General features: G+C 35.8%; 1 protein-coding gene across 4 annotated transcripts; it reads right to left on the bottom strand.

The window, feature by feature from the left end:
• Window positions 1-273: 273 nt before the first annotated feature.
• Window positions 274-9,400, bottom strand: LOC104593418 (putative glucose-6-phosphate 1-epimerase). 4 transcript variants are annotated; one of them, XM_088892180.1, is made up of 9 exons: window positions 8,511-9,393; window positions 7,615-7,709; window positions 7,414-7,488; window positions 5,893-5,949; window positions 5,645-5,808; window positions 2,740-2,874; window positions 1,420-1,522; window positions 973-1,072; window positions 274-725 (listed from the first exon to the last, which is right to left on the bottom strand). In XM_088892180.1, the coding sequence occupies exons 3-9, from the start codon at window positions 7,432-7,434 to the stop codon at window positions 517-519; spliced, it is 789 nt and encodes a 262-aa protein (XP_088748306.1). In that variant the 5' UTR covers window positions 7,435-7,488; window positions 7,615-7,709; window positions 8,511-9,393; the 3' UTR covers window positions 274-516. The 4 variants fall into 4 exon arrangements, with proteins under 4 accessions (XP_088748306.1, XP_010251544.1, XP_010251546.1 ...); XM_010253242.3 differs by having other exon boundaries at window positions 7,615-7,810; window positions 8,009-9,392; XM_010253244.3 differs by having other exon boundaries at window positions 7,615-7,810; window positions 8,511-9,392.
• Window positions 9,401-18,728: the final 9,328 nt, after the last annotated feature.

The raw sequence follows: 18,728 nt of genomic DNA, 5'->3' as shown, positions 1-18,728 counted from the left end.
AGCAATGAACTGGGCCATTTCACCCATGTCACATGACGCTAGCCTCAAAACCCATTTCAATACTTCAAAGTCTAAACCTTGATACGTATGGATCATGCTCTGACTTGAACTGGTCCCCCATTATTGCAATTCATCTGTTTTGGAGGGTGGCTCTATATTCAGAAACAAACATGGAGTTTGAAGGTTTTACTGATTTTGTGTTGTGCCTGCTCCAAGCCAACTTCCTTTTGCTAGAATACAAGAAGAATATTGCCAATATGAAAACACAACTAGTTCAACAAAGTTGGCAAGTCTTGAGTCAGCTTGGCTATGCCTTTTAATCTTTGGTTCCTTCAAAAAACTGGGTATTGATAATTTTTTTTTCCACGTTTCATTGACATTACATGATTTTTCATGACCATGGTTGGGTGTACAATTGATCGTGTTTTCATTTAGATCCAAACTACATGTAACCTTTGGTGTCAAAACAAACAGTTAATGCAATAAGTGAATCCTACTATGAGTCTGCTTCAAACATCAGAAGCCTCTCCAGTGGGAATCAAGCTGCTCACTGCAGAAACTTGAAGGGACAACAGAAAGCTCCAACTGTCCTTTCCATTCCTCGCCTGACTTCAAGGTGATGGGCCTCTCAATTGCTGCACCATCAACACAAAGCATTTGTTTGTATTCTTCATCGCCAAAATCTACCATGGATTTAGATTTCTTCTCCCATGGATTCCATACCACTGTACATGAAACCTCCAAAGGCTTAGAGAAGTGATCTAGACCAGTAACTACATGTGAAGTTAGTGACACTAGTGGGTTTGAATCAAATAGGTTACATCAAGTGGACAGTCTGAAATCAGTAGAGATGCAGCAAATAAAAGACACCACAACGGTGTAATTACTAATTAGTAGCCAATGTTAGAATTCATGCCATGATGATGATTACAATTATTACATTTAAAGTTGACCACAGAAAAGATAGCATACCAACATCTGGAAGCCCCTCCTTTCTTATGACAAAAGTCCGCTTCTTTTCATGGTCAAGGACAGCAATTACATTTGGCGAACTGAGATAAACTCGATCAACCTGCACAATAGAAAATTATTGTAAGAGCAGAGCCCTTAGCATACCCCATAATTAATGCAATCAAAAGTATTTTTGCTAATCTGAGGAAGAGAACAGTTTCTGACAGAACATGCAAGAAAGCTCCCACAACAAGTCCCTTGGGAAGAAAATGGATACCGAGGCCCTAGCAAATTGCAAATGATAAACATATTTGTAAATTTTAAAAATCCTCCTTTAATTGGAATTTTTGGGTTAAACCATCATTTCTAAGCACACAATTCTCTAAGATATGGTTCTCCTCAGGTCAATTACTTCCCTACAACAATACTTCCAATGAACTAACTACTCATATTACTCAAAGGAATTACCTCAGATTCAAATGTAATGGCATCTCCTTGTTCGGTAAAACGTTCTCTCTGGCTGAGGTTGTCCAGATAGTCAAGTGTCTCCAACCCTTCTATCCTTACTTCACTGTAAATGTAAGTTATTTGCATAGCCATAACTACAAATGGACAAATAAAACTCTACCAAAACCATCCACTACAATAAGTAGAAAACAGGATATAGTTTATTCAAATAAATTAAGATGATCATTAATTCCTACAATGGCTTCTTGATGTTATTATGGTTCCTGATGTGATCCAGAAAACCTCTTGTTGCTAACCTACTTAATGCAGGTAAGAGCATATTAAAAGTTTTTGTACAGGAAACTTGTATCTTTTTCCTTTTTTTTTTTAATTTTGATTGATGCAAGAAGTATTTCTTTCTATGATACCCAGATACCTATTGACATTGCATAGTGAATGATATACGAAGACATTTCAATTTTTAATGTAAATTTCGCATTCAACAGTGTCCAGCTGTATCCTTGTCATATCTGGGTAATATAGGTTTCATTTCTTGTTTCTCCACACTGACCAAAAAACCATCAGGAAAAAACATGGTTCGTCTTTTTCTTTGTTCTCTCAAACAAAGAAAATAAAAGAAGAATAACCACGGTACAAAATGTTATTATGTTTTTCCTCATATAACTTTTATCTGTTTTATGGTGCTTATTAATATAAACTTGTAACAGACTTTTCTGATCTTTACATTTACTGGTATTTGGACATAATAGGCCCAAGGTTTTGCTTTTCCTTTCTGTTTTTATCTCCCTTTTTAGCCTATTAAAGTAGGTACAAGCATCCTGTTCTGTGGCTAGTAAGGTACCTCTACATAGCAGAATTTTTTTTCTTTTTAAGTCGGATCATTTAGTGAGCTTTCCTAAATCACCTAGGAATCTTCAACCTGGCAAGAGTCACCATATTCTTATCTCCACCCTTTATTCATGGAAAAAAGAAGACTTAAAATACTTTGCCACATGGTTAAAATTGAGATTTTCTTGTGCACAAATATTACATTAAAAAGTTTAGGTATAGATGGCTAGTATCAATTTGGCAAAAAAACTCACAGGGTTGGTTATAGGGCAGATATAGATCATGATATGAAACACATGCCCAATCCAGTAGGTTCCCTATCTGATTAATGGTCTGGATTTTCCCTCTACATGGAAAAATAGGTGGTCTAATGTCAAATGTCAAATGATATGCAAGAAATAAGAACAGAGAGTTCAAACCTTGGCGTTCCAACAACAGAAGATGAAAACACAGTAAGACTCTAGTCCAATAGGAACAGAGTATGCATGGTACCTTATGTCAGAGACAGAGAGATATGTATGATAAGCGAATAAGAAACTAAACGGCTTTCCACTGATGTTCCTGATTCGGGATATCATGATGAGATCACCATCTGTTGTAAGAGACACCCTAAGGCGAAACTCGTAACTGAAAAGCCCAAGGGTCATCCATTATATTCAGTGGAACATCATACCTTGACATAAAAAGAAAAGATAAACTCCAACAAACATGCAAATAAATATCTAAAGCTACATCTGCATGCAAACATTTGGGTCATGGCCAACATTAGGTAAGTGGTGTGTAAGGTATCCCTAGTACAAGCTCAGGAAAATAACCTGACTGGCCTTATGACCAACTGATAAGATTAATTTTCAGCATCAAGGGTATAGGTGAGAAGTGAGGAATGGTAGGGATTCCCAAATCCTTTCCTTGTTGTTCATGCTTATATGTTTCTGGATTATGTGACCTGTATTTTACACCGTCAGACCTTAGGTCTTTCCATTGGGAGCTATGTACCAGAAGTTCTTCATGGTGGTTAAATGCCACTGTTTCCATGGTACGAGGCACTGGTTAATATATTCCAATAGAGATATTAGCCACATGCAGAAAAGACCATCTACAGCACCAGTGAAAAGAGTGATCTGTTACAAGTTGAAGGGTCTAGAAGATCTAGGGGCAGACAAAAAAGGGCATGGGTTGAAGTAGAGAAATTTTTTAAGGGGCAATAATTTAAGAATGGATATGACAATGAACAGAGCTGACAGGTGGAACGGGATTCATGTCTCATGCAGTCACCGCATGTAGTTGGGACAAGGCTAATTGGAAACGTTGATGAGGGATTTTTTGTGGGAGCTAGGAGAAGAAAAGAGGGACCATAGAGTGGGTTAGGAGGTGGTAACTAGAAGCAAGAAGAAAGGAGGTCTTAGGATTGGGAATATTAGGAAAAGGAATATAGCATTAATGGGGAAGTGGCTATGGAGGTTCCCCTTAGAATGGCTGGGATCTTGGAATTCTAGCAAGGACTACATGTGCTTCTCCATAGAAAAGCCATCCATAACCTTCTACCAGTTTTCTCCCCGTGGATCAGGTATGATTTGAATTCATATAACCTCATAAAATTTTGGGAACAAACTTAGGTTGGGCATTCTCCTTTGATGAATTATTTACCTTCCTTGTATACTCTCTCTGACTTAAAAAATGAGCCCATTTCATCATTCCTATTTCCTTCAGCTGCAACCTCTGGATTTGGGTAGAATTTGAGCTTGACAAGGGTTGTTAGGAATATAGAATTAGGTAGCACCTTGACCATATTGGCTACTCTAGAAAATGTTTTCTTGGACCCTTCAAAGGAAGATTGCAGACTTTGGACCTCCTCCCCCTCAGGATCATTCTCTTGTGCCTCATTTTTTAAAACCTTAACTCAGCCTCCTGCTCCCCTTGGTATGTCTTTCCCTGTTAAAGAGGTATGGTGCAAGCCTATTCCTCCTTGGGTTGAGAATTTTGGTTGGGAAACTTTCCTAGAAAGAACCAACAAAAGTTATCTACTTCAAAGAAAGAGACCGAAGACTTGTTTATCCCCACACAGGTGCACTCTCTGCGAAACTGATGGGGAAACTGGGTAGCACCTATTAGTGTCTTGCCCTTTTGCTAAAACTGCATGGGAATGGGCTTTCTCCCTTTTTAGGTATGGTTGGAACCCCCCAATGAATGTACAAAGCCTATTTTCTCCATCTTTTTTCAGTTGGTCAGTCAAAAGAGGTAGGATCATGTGGAAGTGTATTAGGGTTGTTGTATGTTGGACTCTATGGGAAGAAAAAAATTCAAGAATTTTCTCAGAAAAGGAGAGAAGTATTGAGAACTTAATAGACTTGATCCATATAAGGGTGGCACAATGGCTGAAATCCTTGGAGCTATTCACAGATTTTACCTTGGATGATCTGTTGAGAAACTGGAAAGAGATAGCAAATTCTGCCCAGATTAAGAGGGCCACAAGTCCTTGGGTCTCTCCCCCCTTTGGCTTCATAAAACTGAATTTTGATGGCAGTAGCATTGGGAATCCAGGGCAGTCAAGTATTGGGGGAGTTTAAAAGATTGAGGAGGGGAATGTTTTAGCTTTGTACTTAGGTCCAATTGGAGAAGGTGACTCTCTCATGGTTGAGATATTTGCAGCCTTGGAAGGAATCCAAAGAGCAAGAGATTTGAACATTAGGAGGCTGATAAATCAAAGTGACTGGGAGGTGGTGGTAAGATGGTTAAAGGAAGATAAGTATGGAATGTGGGACTACAACAATGAAAGGAAAAGTTCAAGTGGTTGGTTAAGGATATTGAGATGAAATGCAGATGGGTGAAGAGATCTGCTAACTCTTTTTCTGATGGGCTAGCCAAGCAAGGGGTGAATAGGGATTCTTTTTTGGGGCTTATTCTAATATTGTATTTTTTTTTTTTGCTTGTGGGGGAGTTAAGACAGCTCACCTCCCTTTGTTTGTATGTAATCTCTTTTCAAATTAAGTTCAATGAAGTTACATGTTATTGATCAATTTCTCTCTCTCTCTCTCTTATATATATATATATATATATATATATATAAATGAGAAACAGTGGCTATAGGCGGATTTGTACACTAAGCATTCTGAGCATAGAAATTAAAATGCCTGGAATTTTTACTTGAACTTGCATATTGAGCTGGCTAATAGAGAGGTCTGATTGGACACTGCTTAGCTTCATCACTAATGGCTGAGATATGCACCATCAATCTGAAAACAGAGAGGAAGCTGCTGCTCAGCTCAGAGAGTGAATCGAGGCTGAAGCCAGTGAAGCAACAGCTCAGCAGATCAAGACAATCACTGATGTCCTATATTGAGAACAAAAGTTCCTAAATCCAATCGATCACTTCACACTATAATAATCAATTCAATACCTGTGAGGCCAGTACTTCAGATCTTCTTCAGATGGCTTGAGTATCAAGTCAATAGAAGACTTTCCTTTGGAATCATTGAGGTGTAAGTGTGGAGGATTATCATCAACGGTCCAAATCTTGTTTCTTACAAATCCATGTTGCTCCAATGATCCACAGTTACCAAACTTCAAAGTGAAATGCAGACCATCAGTTGGAAGTGATCAACATTGATAATGGGCCTTAATATCTATGAGTTTGCCTGGAGTTACCTGTGGAAAACAAATAGGAATTCCTCCTCGCATTGCTTTTGGTGGTTTAAAGATTGCCTACAGTAGATTAAAAATGAAAAACTGGATTGGAAAAATGATTAGGAAACAGAATAAAATGCATATGGCCATCTCTTACAGGTTTTAGAATGTATGTGTGTGTGTGTCCTCCTGAAGGGTCAAATGTATGTGGTGATATATTACTAGTAGCTTTTTGGTAATAGTTGTTAGTGTTGTTACTACAAGCAGTTAATATATAGTAATCTCTCATTTAACCTGAAACATCCTTTTATTTTCTTGGGTTCTCTTCATATAATTCATCCTTTCTTTGTTGGGGTTTGTCTACATTCAATTGTTGAGAATAAGCCACTACTGCTTGTGGTGACAAATTCACACCCATCCAAATGATAGATCGCTTCCTAGGTTGGAAATATCTAAAAAAATTTTCCCTTGAATTCGTTCACACATTTCAGATCGAGTTATGGTTATCATATTTTATTCCATGACATTTTTATGTAGTAGTGAATGATAATAATTGCTTTTTCTCTTAGATTACATTGATTTTCAGTGAACTATCATTCCTTGACATTTTCTACTTGTGCACATTTAGATTAATCATATATGGCAGTAAAATCAGTAATTAAGCACCACCAGTCTACCACTAAACCTTCAATTAACAAGACTAATTGTGTCATATATGAATGCCTGAAAAAATGAAACAGTTCTCAGGTCCTGTATTCCTAAACATGCCATTTATGTACATGGCCACGGGCAAATTAGTACAAAAATATGCTGGCAACCTCTTGGATAGGCCATGAGATGGGAACAGCACTAAATGGATAATCTGTTCACCCATTATAAAGGCTGTTATTGCCAAGTTTTAACTGCAAATTTCTTTCATCCATTTGACCTTTATCTTTTTCTTAATCAAAGAGCTAAAACCGTACAAATCATTACTTATCCATCCAAAAGAGAAAGGTGACCCAATGAATCATCTAGTGAGTGCATAAATAGGTAGGCATAAGGGCATCAACAAGGATGAAATTTCCTACTCCATGAATAGCATAGGTAATGAGAAAGAAAAAAAGAAAAAAAATTACATGTTATCTGAACTAGCATATTAGTTTTGTAATATAGATATTTAGAACTGCCAATGTAGACTTTGTAATCAATGTTTTAAAAGGCCGAGGGTGTGATGTGAGGCATTCCACTACCTGGAGGCGTGAGGTGTAGTTAGGAATGTAAGAGGCGTAGGCCTCCTTAAGAGGAGGGGGACGAAGGAGGGGGAGGAGGAAGAAGAGGAACAATCCCATTTTTCTTTATTTTTAATAAAAATCTTTTATATTAAGAAGAATGAAGATGCATAACATAGCTGCAGGGGGTTTTGTCCAAGCAAGCGATTTTCCATAAGACAGTTTCAAAGCTTGAGAAGATCATCAGAAAGATATGACAGCTCCATTCAGATACTAAACAGAACATGATAGTACAATGCATCAGAACGAGAGAAGAGGAATCCAAGTATACCTTGCTACTCATGAAGAGCATTTCTTCCCCGCTCTCGTTCCTCCATGAAATGACCTGTCCTCCATGCAAGCTAACCTGGAATCCAAAGTATACAAGAGAAATATCAAGAGATAAACAGGAAAATTTCCACAACAATCTCAAGTTCTTAGACAATTTGAAACCAACCACCAAACAATGCCAAAAGGAAGTAAATGATCTAACCCGAGCAGAAGCCCCTCGTGGGGTACGAAGCAAGACCTGATCGATTCCATTCCAGTCCTTGGTAACTTCAATCGCTGTTCTCTGATCCCAGACTTCTGCGGATGGACCCATCTCAAAAATAGCAAAAGGTCATGAAAAACAAGAAAGCATTCCTACATTGATTGACAAGGCTTGGAGACAAGATTAAGAACACCCCCTGAAACAGAAAGGAGGTAGGAGCTAATCAAGATCAACTAAGGAACCTACAGTCACTTTAACAGTTGAGAACCTGAGCTTCCCCCAACACGTTTCTTGTGAGAAATCTACTTCTCTTGAATCAGAGCCAAAATGAGAATACAAACTTTTTTTTTTTTTTTGGTAATAGAAAATAAGAATAAGAATACAAACCACACACCCTTATTTTCACCGTTTGATTACCATAGCGCTAAAAATGGATTTATAGAAAACCACGCCACGAATGAAACTGACTCTTGAAGGAAAACGTAAGAGCAAATGGAGAGACTGATGGTAAAACGTCTAAACTTCAGAACAGGGATTGCTTAAAACCTGGAGTCTACCTGAAATTCACGAAATTCCTTGAAACCCATCAGGTTTGCATCACATAAACACAGCCAAATGCAGAAAACATAAAAAATGGAACCTGACTTTCATAGAACTATCCAGAAGAACACCAAAGCTTTCTATCAGAAGATAGCCCAATACCCAAAAAACAACACCTAAATGAATCCCAATAAAAAATTATATGATGACAACTAGCCAAAATATTTCTGTAATTCCTCTTTACTAACTTCCCAAAATTCAAATTTTGACCAGAACCCACTTGCAGAAACCTTTCAACTGGAAGCTCCAGATCCCTAACACCACAAGGGGAAAAGGAAAGATAAAATAAATCCAACCTGAAATAGTTAAAAGCGAGCTCAAACTTTCAGAAGTCACTCACACAACTTCCCAATAAGACCCAGTTCTTGTAAAGCATTAAGAGATCCAAAGACAAACAAAACATCAAAAGATCCAAAGATAAACAAAACGTAATGGTTACTTATAAGCAAACAGAGAAACGTGGCAAAGAAGGAACAATGGTGAAGAGCAGCGTTTGCAGAGAAAGATTCAAGCACACTTATTTATAAGCAAACAGAGAAACAAAAGAAAAGATAAGGTTAGCAAGCAAAATCATCAGATGATGAAGTGGAAAGAAGGAGAAATTGATTATAATGGCGAAAGAAAAGGTACACGTGAAGTACATATTACACCATACGAACGGTCAATTTTCAAAAAATAAATATGCTGTTAAGATTTAAATTTTCACTTTATTAATAGCCTCCAAGTGAAACTGTGAAATAAACTACAGACACGAGGCACTGTAAATGAACTTTTTAATGAGTCATGGACTCGTGGGAAGAAGCTTATAATTTCACGGGAATTGGATTAATGTGGATGGATAGGCTCTCCTAGACTAGCATTGTAAGGTTCGTCTGGTTGGTGGAAAACGAAGAGCTTTACAAAACGTGGGTCCTCCTGTACGTGGGTTGTTCAGTTTTGGTTTGAAATTCAGAGAAAGAGATGAGATAGAGAGAGAGAGAGGCTGAGGAGAGTCGGAGACAACAACAAAGCTCTGTCATTGCCAATAGACATGATTTAGCGGTTAGTTATAGGGTCTAGTTTCACAGTGGAGTGGAGTGGTGAACGAAATGAAAACGTGGACGTTGGTCTAGTTTCACAGTAGCGATCAGACCATTTTTTATGACTCTATTCTGGGTTTCCATCACGAAATCCATGGCCCATGGGATCTGCAGGTGCAGGTATCAAACTATCAGTACAGACTCAAAATAGACGGCTGCCTGCCGCTGCACTGGTTAAAATTTTCTACCGTGGTCGGTTGGTGGCGTCGCGTGGGACGTGAATCAGGTGGTCTTCCGATGTGTACTTTATTTAAGAGAGCCCACGGTTTAGTTAATTTACAAACTGTACCCTTGTTTCACTATTGTATTTGTATTAACCACTCCTGTCTGATAAAGTGATAATTGACTCTCTCTATTTCTGTCAGTAAGCGTTCGTTAATGTTCCGTTAAAATCCGTATACGTATAATTTTTTTTTAAATCCAATATTACCCTTTAACTTGGCCTGGCTCTTTTGATCATCCATGGCAATTTTTAGATTTGGGTAAAAAGATATCTATCAGGGCCCTCAGTCTACTCTGCCTTGATTTTTCTTGTCGCTCTTTTGTCCTGCTTCTTCTCTCACCGCTCCGTTCTGCCCCAGGCCCAAATCTACTTTCAAATCTAAGAAATTGTGTGAAATCGAGTGCCGAGAGATCTAAGGATTAAACATTGAGCTTGTGGAGACAGATTTCTTAATTTTCGAGTTGCTTGGTTTCCTGCTTCTGTGATTGGGAAACATCTGGTTCGATAGATGTTGAGTGTGGTCTTCCACATCTTTCAAGATCATGTTCAGTTGTTCCTGATATGTTGCACAGGCGCACAGCGTCGTTGGCATCACCGTTTTTAATTGTATAACTCGAGGGACAATTCTCGAATTTTCTTATCTTTCTCATCCTCACTGATTAAAATCCTTTCCGATCACCGCCCTGGCCAGGACTCATTAACTTGTGACTATGCTCTGCTCTTTTACAAATTTGGTAACAACCCACTTCACTCCATCTCATAGAGCTAGCTTTTAACATTGCATTGCATCCTTCTCTAGTTACAGGTGGTGGATGAAATTCTATCTTTTCTGTATACATATTTCTTAAACAAAATCTTGACCAATGATGGCATTATTTTGTCGTGAACGCGGATTATGACGAATGCGAACAGTGAAACATAAATCAACATATGGTTCCAAGGCATCTGCATTAGCAAGTAATGTTTCAACTGATTGTTCTTCAAGCTTGTCATTGTCACATGTAACATAAATCAACATTTTTTGAGAGGTCACCATCTGTTGTTTGATGTTCGTTGAAGGTTTCAACTTGCAAGTCTCTATTGCTTTCACGGTCCAAGAATTTATCTTTCGTTGGAATAAATCTGATTTAAACTTTCAAAGATAACACATACCAATAAACTGCAACTTATCGAACCAGACGTTTCATAGAGAAACACAAACTAGAGTTCATAGCACCGGAGCTGTATGAAGAGTACTCTCTCTCTCTCTCTTTGTGTACACACTCCCTCCCTCTCTCTAGACGTGTATCTCTCTATCCCTTTTTTTCTTCTTTTATTTTGAAAATTTGAAAGAGGATAAAGGGTAAAATAATCTTTTTGCCTTTTTCAGTTAAATAAATTAGGGGTGGTGTAAGACAATAGTTATATAATAAGGATACACTTTGTCAATTAGTTAAATAGGAGTAGTTTAAGAAATTTGCCCTAATATTTATTTATTTTTAGGGTAAAATACAAAAACCTCCTTTAAAGTTTATGACAATCATAAAAATCTCCCCTATAGTTTTATTTTAGTAAAAACCTCCCTCTATATTTGACAAAATTAATAAATACCTCCCTTCCATCAATGACCAAGACCTAAAATGTTAAAGAGATTATCATTTTTTCAAAATACCTATTTTACCCTTTCTCGAACATTATTCATTTTCTTCCTCGTTCAAACCCAGAAGTAGAGGCAGCGGTAGCACCCCTCTAAATCCGATCTCTTCCTCTTCTCTCATCTTCTTCGGCTTCTTGTTCTTTTCCGTTCTTCTTCTTCTTCTTCTTCTTCTTCTGGCATTATCCCCTTCCATCGCCCCTGTTTTCTACCATAGGGAAGAAAGGGTGCCCTTGGTTTTGATCTAAAAATGATTACACAAGAAATTAATAAATAGAAGTTCTGAAGAAAACAAGATGATAATCGTGGAGTTAGGACTTGGGAGGACTTCGGATCCGGAATCTCGTTCGTGTTTGTGGAATCGTGGATTCGGAAAGACTTCTGAGTTAAGGTTAAAGAAGGAATTTGGATTTCACGGATCTGCTTTTGAGTTTTGATGACTGAGGAGTTTTCTAATCGAGAAACATGTTAAGCCATGTAGTAGTCATTACTCATCAGTCAAAAAGAAAAAAAACACAATTTGAAAACCAAGGGCACCCTATGCCTATGCCTATGCCTATGTGGTGTGGTAAACAATTTCATCTTCTTCTCTGTTCGAACCCATAAAGCGATCCGAAAATGGATGTTGACAGGGGAAGGAGGAAGAACAAGAAAAAAAGAGATGGAGAAGAAAGAGAGGGAGCGTGGACGGGGGAGAAGGTGGATCAATGCTGAGTTCTAATCCGCTGGGACAGAGAAAAGGAAAAAGGAAAAGAACAAGAGGCTAAAGAAGATGAGAGATTAGAAAAGAGGAAGAGATCGGATTTAGAGGGGTGCCGCCGTTGCCTTTACTTCTAGGTTCGAACGGGGAAGAAGATGAACAGTGTTCGAGAAAGAGTAAAATAGGTATTCTGAAAAAAATGATCATCTCTTTAATGTTTTTCGTCTTGGTCATTGACGGAAGGGAGGTATTTGTTAATTTTGTCAAAAATAAAGGGGAGGTTTTTGTTAAAATGAAACTATAGGAAAGGTTTTTATGATTGTCAGAAATTTCAATGGAGGTTTTTGTATTTACCCTAGTTTTTAATTTGTGTAGCCCATGAATCCAAAAATCACAGGTTTGTTTCTTCCCTTTAGGTTGTATTTGGTTGCAGTGCAAATTTATTTGCACTAGTACAAATGCATGGGAGTGCAAATGTAAAAAATATAATTTCTTGTTTAATTTTGTTTTGAATTTTACTTTATTCTGCTTTATGTCTTGATTTACTTCATTTGTACTAAAATCAAACAAAATAAACTAAAATTTGAAACAAAAATAGGTTAGAATATACACTCAAATAATTTGTATTGTCATGGTTTTACATCAATGTAAATTTATTTGCATTCAATAAAAACTAGGGGTGATCATGGGTCGGGCTTTGCACTTATGATAAGGGCTATAGCTTAGGCCCAGGCTCAAGCCGGCCCGAGGTTTTGGGCTTGAAACATAAGCCCTAGCCCAAGTTTACACGGGCCCGGGCTGAGCCGGGCCTAGGTCTGGGCCAATGTCTTTCATATATATAAAACATTACATATCTATAATATTTTATATTAAATGACATAACATGCATATAAATTTATTTTATATATTATAATATAAAATATACATGTGAATGCTATAATATTTATATATAAAATATATAATATAATATAAAATAATTTGTATACATATGTATACGTTATACACAAAATGTGTAAGTTTAAATATATGCGGACCGAGTTTGACCTGTTAAGCCCAAGCTTAAAACTAAAATTTGTGGGCCTGATGTGGGCCCGGGCCCGGACTGGGCCTGAACACAAAACCCAGGTCCAAGCCTGGAATTTCCGGACTGGTCTGAAAATGATCACCCCTAATAAGAACTAATCCATGTTTTAATACAAAATCTTAGGCTTTGAGCTATAAAAATTCCAACTAAATTTTTTAACACTTTTTTTGTCAGGATGAATGAAAAAGAAAGCGAAATTGTCCCATGAGGTCAAAATTTGCTAAACGAAGGAAAAGATTGAACATGTTACGACACCTAGGGCTGCCAACAACTTGGATTTGATGAGACCATATAGAAGGATCTTAATTTGTATGAAAAATGCAAATTTGGCAATAGAATAATATCAGTAAGTCATTAGATATACCAAAAGTCATAGAGTTGACCGGCAATGCTTTGGCAAAAATTACTATGGTTGTGTTTGGTTTCAATGCAAATAAATTTGCATTGAAATACAAATAAATCTAAACCATGGCAGTGCAAATGATTTGAGTGTAAGATTCTAACGTATTTTTGTTTTAATTTTTAGCTTATTTTGTTTGATCGCAATACAAATGAAGTAAATTAAGACAAAATAGAATAAAGTAAAATCCAAAACAAAATTAAACAAGAATTTGCATTTTTTATATTTGCACTTGCATGTTTTAATATTAGTGCAAATAAAATTACACAGCAACCAAACACAGCCTATATGAAAAATTGAAAATCGATTCTACTCGATCTGTTGCACATTACCGTGCATCTCATATTAAGTCCATTCTTGAAACTTTTTGTAACTAGTCGGGCCAACAAGTTATGAAAAATCTTGGTATTTATTTTAGCAAGAATGTACATCGCCAAGGCAGATAAAGGTCAACACATTATTTTGGACCGAAGCCTATGAATTAGAGTGAAGTGTATCTTGGTTGTAATTTTCATGATACCCAGAGTTGCAAGGATGATTTTAGTAGGACTTTGGAAAACTCAAATCTCGTATAGAGGGATCAAAGAATGGATTGCTTTCTCATTCTGGATGAGCAGTTCTAACATAAAGCACAGATACTTCACTCCCTGTTGTTATGTCTACAAAATTATTTCCTCAAAGCTATTGTGATAAACTTATCTCATTGACAAAAAAAGTTTTTGTGGGACTATAAGAAAGATACTCATCATGTTTATTTGAAGTATTGGGATTTTTGTTGTACATCCAAATGTTTAGGTGATCTTAGGTTCAAGGACTTTCAACCATTAAATCAGGCTTTATTGTTTGAGTTATGTTGGAGATTCTTGACATGTTCTTAATAGTTATGGGTTAAAACAGTTTCTTCTAAATATATCTACACACTTCTGATAATTAGTAAATGTGCATGTGCGTCGCATGTGATTATATTTCTTAATTTATCATTTTAACTACAAAATAATATTGATTCAAAACATTGAAAATTCAAGATGTCTTTGAACCCATAACTTTTTTTTAAAGCTTCAATTCATAGTATTTAGGGATGGAAATGAGTCGAGCTTTTCACAAGTTATTTGAGTTCATCTTGTGAAAAGATCGATTCGACTTGATTTTAATCGAGCTTCAAGCTGAGCTTGATCCTAGTGAAGCTCAACTCATGAGACTCGCAAGCCTAATATATAATTTTTATTATATGTATAATATTAGTATTACATATAATAGTTTTTATTTTTTATGTATAATAATAAATACTTTTTATATGCTTAATTTTTATTTTTTATAGGAAGCTTGGCTTATAGTCAAGCTCAAGCTAAGCCAAGGTTGAACTTGCGAACTTTTGAGTCGAGTCGAATTCAATGTCAAGTCTCTAGTTCGAGCCTAACATTGTTTTGGCAAGCTGAGCTCAAATATCTAGTCATTCAACTTGGCTCAACTCGAATCCACCCTAGTATTTACTAATGGTAGAGAGAGAGAGAGAGAGAGAGAGAGAGAGAGAAGCATGCATCTAATTGTGAGAAATGCCATACATCTATATATCTATCAATGTATTATTCATTTAAAATTTAATAAATGAATGTTATTAAACCAAAAACAAAAAAGAAAGAACAAAAATGTTCTCAAAGGCTCTTTTAAACTTAACACATGGATATTAGATCTCTTAAAAAAAGAAAAACAAAGTGTAGATTATCAATATTAAGGCATACTTTGATATGTTTGATATGTATAACAATATGAGAGAACCAATGGAGAAACTTTCCAACCAAGCTTATAAAAGGAAATACATATTCAACTATTTTGTAAGCTTTTTATTGTATTTTATTTGTTTATTACATATAAATCAATTTGTCATGGATTACAAGGCTCTTTTTTCTATTAGCAATTTTTTAGTTTTCTAGGGTCCATTACAAATCTTAGTACTTGAATTTATTGTCATTTACATTTTATTTTCTAGAGTTCAATGATTCATTAATTGGAGGATCACAAGGGAGTGATGCATCTCAACAAATGTACACCAACTCAATGTCTTCTAATGAGGTTTTAGTTGGGACTAACATAAGACAACCTTGTCATTATATTCATAACTTTTAATAAATATTTTAGTAATTAAAATATTAGATATTAGTGTATATATAATTAAATTATTAATATTTATAATGAAATAACAAATTAAAATTATAGTTGGTTTTGGATGCTCTATACTCTAGATTTGTGTATGCAATGATTAAATAAAAATTTGAGAAATTTTTACTTTGGAAGTGTGTCAATATATATGATTTTGTTTTTAAAATGAAAACAACTTTTTTTGTTAGTTTTCAAGAGATATAAACTTGAAACATCATCAACCCCTTCTTGACCATTTTTATGATGAATGGTGAAACTTTGGGGTTCAACTATGAATATTTTTGCCAGATTTCAAGAGCTTTGAGAAATTTTGTTAATTCATGCTTCGTTGGAATTTGAGAATGAATTACTCCCGTAGCGGGCTGATATAGCAATTTGGAGAGAGGGGTGCCTAATACTTTCCCTCTCCCAACCTTTGGAATCCAAAACCTTCTGATTCAGTGCCTTTCCCATGGAGGACAGAGTCATTATCAAAGAGCTAAAGTTAAACTTTCAAGTCTAAAAATGAGGGTCCATTTCTTCTAAAAAATGCATGGCGAATCTATCTCTTTGAGCTGACCATGAGCTTCTCGGAGTTCATAGTGGCAATTAGACTATTGATCCTTCATAGATTTCTACTATAGTCATATACTATTTTGAACAATTATTTACCTCAATAGTGTTGGAAAATTGGGGTCATGAAAATTTGGAGGAGAAGCTCTAAGTTGTAATTAAAGACATTGTCCTTAGAACGTTATTTGTCCCCACTTAGATTATTGAGTTTGTTGTTGGATTACTGGCAAATTCGTTCCCAAGATACAATAGAGCCTTGGGTAAGAAACTACAACCATCAAAGTTGAAAATTCTTCGAACAAAACCTTTTGTGAGATAGTAGCAGATCAAACTGAGAGAGACAAGTGTGTTTGTGATGAGAAATCAGTGAAAACTTGTTTGTAATATGACTTGATTTACATCATTTTTATAAGTTCTAGAGAGTCATAATGAAGAGGGGTGTGCCCATCTGAAGAGACTTTTTATATAGTCATGAATTCAAATTTAGTAATTGTTCAAAGAATGTTAACGCTTAAAGATTGTTAATGTTTGAATGTCTCTTGATCACACTCGATTAAGTCATGACCATTGGATTAAATTAAAATGTCAACGATCATGATTCAACATCCCATACTCAAACACACCCTTATGTGCAATTAAATCAGATGTGGTTTTTCGAGTGTCTATCTATAAATCATGAGTCTATAGTTCATGATTTGCAATTTCACAAAGTCCACATGTTCTCTGTCATTTTCTATAGATTCATAACATTGTTTATTTTCAAATTCCACAGTCTATGATTTGCGATTTTGCAAAGTCCATAGGTTCTCTATCATTTTTTATGGATTTAGAACATAGTTTATTTTCAAAGAACTTAACATGTCTAGAAGTTTATAGGTCTTACTATGTTCTTCATATCCAATAAACATGCTTTTCCTTGCCCTAAGTCCTAACTTAGTTCTCTTAGGGTTCGAAACTCTATAATATGTTAGACACCCTCACACTTTTAAATATGATAAATTAAGCTTTCTCCCTTTCCATAATTCATATGGACATTTATTATTAGTCCTAAAGACTATTCTGTTGTGTAAATGACAAAGTTAGGAATGCTTCCCTCCACAGGTTCAATGGTGCATTATCATTCATTAGCGTGCAATTTATCATTTCTATAAGTGTCTTATTTTTCCTCTTCGCTAAGCCATTTTGTTGAGGGGTACAAGGAGGAATAGAACATTGATGTATTATTCCAAATTCTTTGCAAAAGGAATTAAATTCATTCTTAAAGTACTCAACACCCCTATCATTTCTAAGGACTTTCATTAGGAAGACATGGGTGCATCTTTAGAAGTCATTAATGAAAGTAATAAATATCTTTTACCTTCTCTAGTTAATACACCACTAAACTCACAAATGTTAGAATGAATTAATTCCAAAAGTTGAGAATTTCTCTCAACACTTGGGAAATGTTTCTTAGCCATTTTATATTTTATACATACCTCGCATTTATCATGCATCTATTTCGTTAGTGTAGGTAATCAAACCAAGTTTATTCATGTTCTTTACGAATTTAAAATTTAGGTGTGTTAATTTACCATGTCATAAAAGAGAATCAACAATGTAAGCATGACCTTTTTCTCCATTAATGCTCAACTTGAATATTCCATTACAACCATATCCCTTTCCAACAAATATCTCACTCTTAGATAGGATTAGTTTGTTGAATTCAAAAACAACTCTGAATCCCCTCTTGCAGACAATATTCACTGAGACCAAGTTCTTTCATATATCAGGAACATGTATAATGTTCAAGAGAATTAGTGTCTTTTCGGAGGTGAAGTTCAATTCCACGCTACCCTTTCCAACAACCTTGGCACAAGTTTGGTTTCTCATTTGTACCTCATGACCATCAATCACTTTTTCATGTTTTAAGAAAAGACTTGTCCCTACATACATAGACTATGGTGCTTGAATCAAACCACCACCCAAAAGATGTTTATACCATGTTCAATTCAGTGACTATTACCATTAGTTGGTCTTCTATCATATTTGCGAATTTGTTTCCACTTTTCTGATGTTGGATGACTCAGGCATAGTGCCCCTTCTTTCCACAAACATAGTAGAATCCCTTCTTATTGTTACTCTTCTTAAAGATCCCATCATTTTTCTTCACTTATAATGTAGGAGCAATCTTTCTTAATCCATTTCGACAAAGTTGACTTTGGAGTTTAGCATATTAGCCAGGGTTTTATCCTTGTTGTCTCTAATTCGAGACTTTTCTTCAATGCGAAGGTGTTGCTGAATTTGCTCTAAGGTAAATTCTTCTGCCTTGTGCAGAAGATTCTTCTTGTAATCCTTCCAAGAATGTGGAAGTTTGGAAATTATTGCTTCTAGTTGGAAAAACTCAAGAAGGGTGATGTTTAGGGACTGAATTTTGTTGACTATCACTTGCAATTCGTGAACTTGCTTTAGTATGTGCTTATGGTCGTTCATGGTAAAGTCAAAGTACTCTACAATGAAATACTTATTTGTATCTTGTACTTGAATTCCTAAGCCTTCTAGATATCTTTAGGATATAAGAGTTCTTTGTAAAAGTTGTAGAGTTGGTCTGATAAGGCATTCAGTATGTGTCCTTGGCATATTAGTGAATCCTCTCGTTTTACTCTTTTTCTCTTCAGTTTTTTTTTTTTTTTTTTTGTCTTTGTCAGTA

Source organism: Nelumbo nucifera, chromosome 7, assembly GCF_055504915.1.
Source record: "Nelumbo nucifera cultivar China Antique chromosome 7, China Antique-T2T, whole genome shotgun sequence".
NCBI classification, from domain to species: domain Eukaryota; kingdom Viridiplantae; phylum Streptophyta; class Magnoliopsida; order Proteales; family Nelumbonaceae; genus Nelumbo; species Nelumbo nucifera.
This window is presented reverse-complemented; position numbering and strand designations above follow the sequence as displayed.

Excerpts from the sequence above, each read along its gene's own strand:
- LOC104593418 (XM_010253242.3), bottom strand. The coding sequence starts at position 7,725 with ATGGGTCCATCCGCAGAAGTCTGGGATCAGAGAACAGCGATTGAAGTT. Across the intron at positions 5,950-7,413 it reads TGCTCTTCATGAGTAGCAAG|GCAATCTTTAAACCACCAAA; the intron begins GTATACTTGGAT and ends AATCTACTGTAG. Across the intron at positions 1,523-2,739 it reads CTCTCTGTCTCTGACATAAG|TGAAGTAAGGATAGAAGGGT; the intron begins GTACCATGCATA and ends TTACATTTACAG.